Source organism: Podarcis filfolensis, assembly GCF_964270895.1.
Source record: "Podarcis filfolensis genome assembly, chromosome: 16".
Classification (NCBI taxonomy): Eukaryota; Metazoa; Chordata; class Lepidosauria; order Squamata; family Lacertidae; genus Podarcis; species Podarcis filfolensis.
The window spans coordinates 25,301,280-25,308,284 of record NC_139620.1 but is presented as its reverse complement, the minus strand read 5'-3'; the positions used below and the strand labels follow the sequence as shown (position 1 = coordinate 25,308,284).

Here is a 7,005-nt window from a genome sequence, read left to right as displayed (position 1 = left end):
CTCAAGAGTAAGCCCTGCTGTGTTCAGGTAAGCCCAGAGGCTCAGCCTTCCTTTTCCCTAAAGTCATCCCCACCAATGTTTGGGAGATGGGATGGTAGAATGCCTTTCCCCCTGAGGTGGCAATATGGCTTTTAAAGCAGCTTTTAGGGTAGCCTTTGACAACCGACCTGGTCTCCTCGATATTTGGGTGACTGCCACCGCCATCACATGGGAGCTGGAGTCCAAAATGTCTGGAGGGCAACAGGCTGGCAAAGGTCAGAACATGCTTGGCAAACTGATGCTTTTTAGCTGATCAGTGCTACATGGTTTGCTCTGTTGTGAATTTAGTGTTTGGAAGCAAATGTACAACTTGAATTTGTATACTGGATTAAGACCTATTTGGAGATAGTATGAGGAGTGGCTGAATAAACTTTGCATTGGTGTGGTCTCTACAATTTGATGTTTATTTTATTTTTAAATCCTTTATATATGCCTATTGATTGTTGGCTAGGAAATATTTTTCTTTTGTCTGTGTAATTACCTTCCCCCCCTCCTCAAATTAGACAATTTCATGGAAGAGGACCTATCAATGTATATTAGTCTTCATAATTAAATGGTGCCCCACATTCAAAGGCAGTCTAACTCACAATGTTGGTTGCAAACGGGGGAGATCATCTACACATCCCACCTGTGAGCTCCCCAGAGGAATCCAAAAAACTGGAAGAGACTAAGCTGTTCTGTTACCTACCCCAGCACAAAGGGAACAATTCTTCTATTTATCGATTTGCTTAGCCAAATAATTCTCTTACGTGGTACAGAACCAAAATTGTAGATAAAGCACAACTAAGATTTACCAAATATTCCCTGGCACTAGACTAGGCAAAGGGTCTTCTTAGTAGTGGTGCCTGACCTATGGAACGCCCTCCCATCAGATGTCAAGGAAATAAACAACTATCTGACTTTTAGAAGATACCTTCTAAATTTAGGGAAGTTTTTAATGTTTGATGTTTATTTTTTTTTAATATTATGTTGGGAGCCGCCCAGAGTGGCTGGGGAAACCCAGCCAGATGGGCAGGGTATAAAAAATAAATGATTATTATTTCCATCCTGAGCTTTGGCTAAAAAAATGTTTACTACGGAAATCTTTATAACATCTATAATGCTCAACAGAGGTCCTGAGAACTCTCAAACTAATAGCAGAAGGGACTTGGCTGAGCTGATTTCTCCATTTAAGATACAACACCCCTCGCAGTCAAAGACAAAAAGCATTTTCCTCAATATCAGCCACCTCTGACTGATGACCAGCAGGGGAGGCCCAGCTGTTGGAGCTTCCTGGCTGGTACTGACAGGGCCTTCTCAGTGGTGGTTCCCAATTTGTAGAATGTCTTCCCTGGCGAGATGGTCAAAGAAACCCTGCTCCAGCACTGCCCAATCAAACGTTCAGAAATTATCCTGCAAAGCTGACCTTGACTGGCAGCATAGACAGCCCCCTTCAGGGTGGACACACCAACCCATTGTCTTCAAGAATCTCAAAAATAAAAATCCACACTGTTGCAATAAAGAGAGGTAGCCTTGCTGAGGGAGTGGACACTTGATGGCCTTCCCCGAGGCAGACTATTAACCCCCTGGTAAGCACTCTGAACCACAGGTCCAGTATCCCCACCCCGTCATTACCCCCAAACCCCTAAACTAATGCTGCTTACTGCCTTATTTCGAGCTCAGAATTCCTTGGTCACCATAGCAAAACATCAACCTTGAGATAAACGGAAAATCCACAACAGCTATATGTGTGTGTCGTGTGTGCATATATATATATTTTTAAAAAACAAGATAGATAATAAATAAACAAACAAACACAGAGTCAAACCGAACTTTGGGGCTTCCTTGGCTGTTAACCCTGCTTCCACCCCACACTGAAAAAAGGGGGCAGCTCTCCTCCCAAACCCCACTGAGCCTCTTTTCTTCTGAGGTCTGGCAAGGGAACTGGCTGTGCCAGCCTTTATGTATCTATATAAAAACACTGAGTAATCTTGTTCAGCACCACTCCCACAGAGGATCGTGGCTAGAAAAGAGGGAGAGGGGGGAAAAGCAGTTATTGTGCCCTTCTGTCCTGTGCTCAGGAGAAAGGCTTTCTAGATTGCGATTCCTTTTGCTGCAGTTTTCGGATCAGCTCCAGCAGATTCATCTGGAGAGTCAGCTCCTGTAAACAGAAAGCAATTGGTTGTTGTTTTTTTACACCACAAAGAGTCCTTTTCTTCCACCCACCCCCAAACGGTCAATATCAGGGTGCAATATGAAGTTATCCGTTGGGTTGGGAAGCAGCCAAAATGCACCAAACCTTAATGCAGCCTCTTACGTAGCTGCTTGGCTAGTCGCTTGTGGAATCATCTCTAGACAACCAGGAAGGTGTCCCACCCCCTACTTTGAGGGCTCAAATAACTAACATAAACATGTAGGCCATGGATTTATTTGCAAGGCAGCTATACCCTTGGATTACACAGGTATGGGGCAGCATCTGTGGAAAAACCCACCCCGTTCTACACACAGACCTGCGGGTTTGTCGTGATATAAAAGCCAGAGACGCCAGCTTTCTCCAGCGTGTTCTGCTGGTCAACAACTTTCTGATCCAGTTCCAGGACAATCTTCTCATCCATCATCTGCTGCTCATCATGAATCCGCTGCTCCAGGGCCTGAGTTAAAGGTGGATGGAAATGGGGGTGGGGTATAAAGCACAGAAATCCCGGCTGAGAAAAAGAGAAATCTCAGAATCAAATGAGAGGGGGAAACACCAGCCAGTTCAACACAGCTCGCAGTGAAGGACTGCCCCCCATTGTGGTCACAATGGGCTTCCCTTGCCAACGAGCCAAGCTGTGTACTACAGAGGGAGGGAAATGCCCCAAAGCGGCTGCTAGCTAATCACTGCACAAGCACGAGAGGCAACGTTCAAATAGGGAGACTGCTCTCTCTCAAGCACATGAAGGCCTTACCTCCAGCTCCCTCTGCTGAGCTGCTTTGAGAAGAGGCAAGTTGTGAGGCTTGCAGCCTTGCTGGGCTTCTTTGTGCTTATACAGCATCTCCTGCTTGAGAACTGCGGAAGGAACAAGCAGCAAAACATTACGTTTTTGTATTGTGGGGGATGCAGAAAGGCTCTGCTCCAAGCTCCTAAAGATCAGCCCGCTCCCCCCCCCCCGCCCCGGGAGCTCTGCCAAATATGAACAACATCCCCAACTGCTCCATTTTTCTTTTCTGCAAAGTGTGTCGTGTGGGAGCACATATGTGCCTCTCTGGTCGTGCACAATAATTTGGAACAGCCACTTCCTGATCCTGTGCTCATCAGCTGGAAGACAGCCCTTGTCTCACTCATTCAGAGAATGAGGAGAAAATCGCTTCCTGTATTTTAACCACCCCTGACTGGCGATTGAGAGAGGCTGTTTGATGAAGGCCCGGCCAATTCCTACAAGGGATCGAGCCCCTCTTACCTCGGTGCTCGTTGTGGAGCTTGAGCCGCTGGTTGTAGAGGTTTCTTTCCATCAGGTGCTGGATGTCGAGCAGGCCCTGGACGATCTCAAAGACCGTCCCATCAATGAGCGCCATGGCCAGGTCATTGAGGATGGTGTATGACAGCCTCTGCTGGGAAGAACTGCCAAGAAAGCACAGCAAAGAGTCAAGGGAACATCGGGCACCCCTGTGCCACTCAGAAGTTGGTGTCACGATGGGAAATTTGTGGTCCTCCAGAGGTTGCTGAGCTCCAACTCCCATCACGTCTGTTGACTCTGATTTAGGAGAAAAGATGCCTCAATATAAGGGTGGCTTGTGTCCACTGGGACTGGTAGGTCCGAAAGCAGGGAGCCCAACAGTAGGTGGCGCCAGAGCCAATGAAAGGCAGAGTCAACAGTTCATGAAGGAGGCAGGGCTGGTTGTTAAGTAAGAAGGCTGGCCGATTATGGCTGGCTGAGGGCAGACCAAGGTTGGTGGGGGCACTGGGGCAAAGCCCCCCATTTTTCCAGATGGTAAAGGTTAAAGGACCCCTGGATGGTTAAGTCCAATCAAACTTGACTATGGGGTTGTGGCGCTCATTTCGCTTTCAGGCCGAGGGAGCCGGCATTTGTCCACAGACAGCTTTCCGGGTCTGATGGCCAGCATGACTAAACCGCTTCTGACACAACAGGACACTGTGATGGAAGCCAGAGCACAAGGAAAATCCGTTTACCTTCCCGCCGCAGCGGTACCTATTTATCTACTTCCACTGGTGTGCTTTCAAACTGCTAGGTTGGCAGGAGCTGGGACCGAGCAACGGGAGCTCACCCCGTCATGGGGATTCGAACCGCTGACCTTCTGATCTGCAAGCCCAAGAGGCTCAGTGGTTTAGACCACAGCACCACCCGTCCCTAATGTCCAGATGGACCGGCCTGCCTCAACAATAGTTCATAACTATTTTCATAGCCAGCATGCTCTTTTAGGTAGTCCCTGAGATTATGATGAAAATATGCTAAAGAGGAAGTAAAGGGTTCTTGTCTCTTTTCAATTTAGAAACTGAAAGCAACTTGCCTTTTTAGCAGCATAAGCAGCTCCAGCGGAAACATCAGAATTTTTTTTGCTCCCCTATGCAATATTTGAGGCTTTTGAGTTTTTAGGTTCTCTAGTGGCATGAGAAAAGGAGAAAAAAATTATTTCTCCACCCCATGCATAAATTTATCCACCTTCGCCTATCCTTCACCTTATTTGCTTCCCCTGCCTAAACAAAAAAGCATCAAATATCACCACCTTTCCCCATAGGGGTGTTGCTGCAGCAGCCACGAACTTTTTAACAACAAATCTGCCACAATAAGTATTTTTATAATATAGAAATAAATGATAAACCTGTTAAATCCTGAATGCATCCTCTGATGGCCTTATGATGATTTTGCTGGGCCTTTTTCTCCAGAACTGACTTCAGTTATAAGTTGCTTCGAGGCGTTTTTACGTAGCGAGCAGCTAATAACTGTAATAGCAGTAGTAATAATAATAATTAACAGTTTTGTGGTTTTATGTTAGAATTGTGAGCTGCCTTGAGTATCATTTCTGCAGAAAGGTGGAGACACAAAACACTGCAACAAAATTATTATTTATTATTTAAATATGCGTAATAAATGCATATTAAGCATTTACACCGCATCTTTTCCCTAAATAGCTCAAGATGGCTTCCTCCCTAGTTAATCCCCACAACAACCCTGTGAGGTTTGTCAGGCTGACAAGCAGCAACTGGTCCTACGTCACCCCAGTGAGTTTGATGGTTGTGCAGGGATTTGGTCTCCCGTGTCCTGTTTTGATACTCTAACCACTACACCACACTAATACCGTATTTTTCGCTCTATAGGACGCACTTTTTCCCCTCCAAAAATGAAGGGGAAATGTGTGTGCGTCCTATAGGGCGAATGCAGGCTTTCGCTAAAGCCTGCAGAGTGAGAGGGGAGACCCCGCCGCCAGCCCCGCAAGCTCCGGGGACAGTGGGGAGGCGCAGCGCGTCTCCCCGCTGTCCCCGGACCTGGTCTCAAGGCGGGCGGTGGGGAGAAGAGCGCTTCTCCCCGCTGCCTGCCCCGCAAGCTCCGGGGACAGCTGGGAGGCGCAGCGCGTCTTCCTGCTGTCCCCGGACCTGATCTCAAGGCGGGCGGCGGGGAGAAGAGCGCTTCTCCCCGCTGCCGGCACCACAAGCGCCTGGGGGGGAAATAAATTTTTTTCCCTTTATTTCCCCCCCAAAAAACTTGATGCGTCCTATGGGCCGGTGCGTCCTATGGAGCGAAAAATACGGTAATAACAATTTGCTGGTTTTGTATTAAAGCAGTGAACTGCCTTGCACACGGTTTCTGCAGCAAGGTGGAAATACCACTACCAACAACTTGCCACTTTGTGGTTTTAAAATGAAAACGGTGTGCTGCCTCGAGGGGGGTTTCTGCAGAAAGGCGAGACACCAACCATTGCAATTAATTATTATTACTACTGTTACTACCACTGTCTGCTGCTTTGTGGTTTTTCAGATTAAAATTGTGAGCTGCCTCGAGTGCCATTTCTGAAGGCAGAATCACAACACACTGCCATCATTATTATTATTATCACCTGCAGTTTTGCATTAAAATTGCGAGATGCCTCGAGCAGTTTCTGCGGAAGGGCGGAGACGCATACCAGAGCAGCGAAATAAGTAATAATAAACTAGGACCGGAATGTAATTGAAATTAGTAAGATTTTGGAACGCAGAATTAAAGAAAACCATCAAACCATCCATTCTAGCACGCGGTGGCCCACCTTATCAACATTATACAATTCGCTATTTGATTGATTGGTATTAGTAATGGTATTATAAATTGGTATTGTTATAACGAGGCTATTATTGGATTGTAATGGAAAACTGATAAAAACTATTATATCTGAAAATAAACAGTAATAATAATTCGCAGTTCAGTGGTGGTTGTTTTTTAAATATTGAAATTGTGGGCTGCCTCCAGTCCCGTTTCTGCAGAAAGGTAGACGAAGATAACATAATAATAATAATAATAATAATAATAATAATAATAATAATAATAGTAGGATGCAATATCCTCCAGCAGCATCCTGCCCCCCTCTCTCTTCCCCCTTTTTTATTGGGGGGCTTTTCCTTCCTCAAGCCCCTCAGGTGTGGGGATCCAAGGAAGGAAAGCCGTTTCCCTGTCCGGCCCGGGCCCTTCCCTGCGCGCTGCCCAGCCGGCGGGGGTCCGAGGCGAGGCGGCCTCCGCTGCTTCTCCCCGCACCTGGGCAGGTCCTTGACGAGGGCCTGCAGCTCGGAGAGCAGCTGGTAGTGGCGCTCCTGCTGACGGGCCAGCCGGTCGCCCCCGCCGAAGCCTCCCAGTCCCCCTGCTCCGGCTCCTGCTGCTCCAGCTCCGGCGGCCAGGCTTTCCCCGTCGTCGTCGTAGGCGAAGCCCGCGCCGAAGCGCGCCATGGCTGAGGGAGGCGGCTAGGCCCAAGCGCCGGACTCCGCCTCCCCGAGCGCCTGCCCCTCGCGCGCGCTCCCTCCGA

At 47.8% G+C, this 7,005-nt stretch overlaps 1 protein-coding gene across 2 annotated transcripts; it reads right to left on the bottom strand.

Annotated features, from left to right (window-relative positions):
• Positions 1-1,767: 1,767 nt before the first annotated feature.
• On the bottom strand, positions 1,768-7,005 carry DGCR6 (DiGeorge syndrome critical region gene 6). 2 transcript variants are annotated; one of them, XM_083590654.1, is made up of 5 exons: positions 6,741-7,005; positions 3,459-3,619; positions 2,967-3,067; positions 2,529-2,669; positions 1,768-2,179 (listed from the first exon to the last, which is right to left on the bottom strand). In XM_083590654.1, exons 1-5 carry the CDS (start codon positions 6,926-6,928, stop codon positions 2,096-2,098), a joined length of 675 nt encoding a protein of 224 aa, XP_083446780.1. In that variant the 5' UTR covers positions 6,929-7,005; the 3' UTR covers positions 1,768-2,095. The 2 variants fall into 2 exon arrangements, with proteins under 2 accessions (XP_083446780.1, XP_083446781.1); XM_083590655.1 differs by having other exon boundaries at positions 3,459-5,309; positions 5,766-6,993.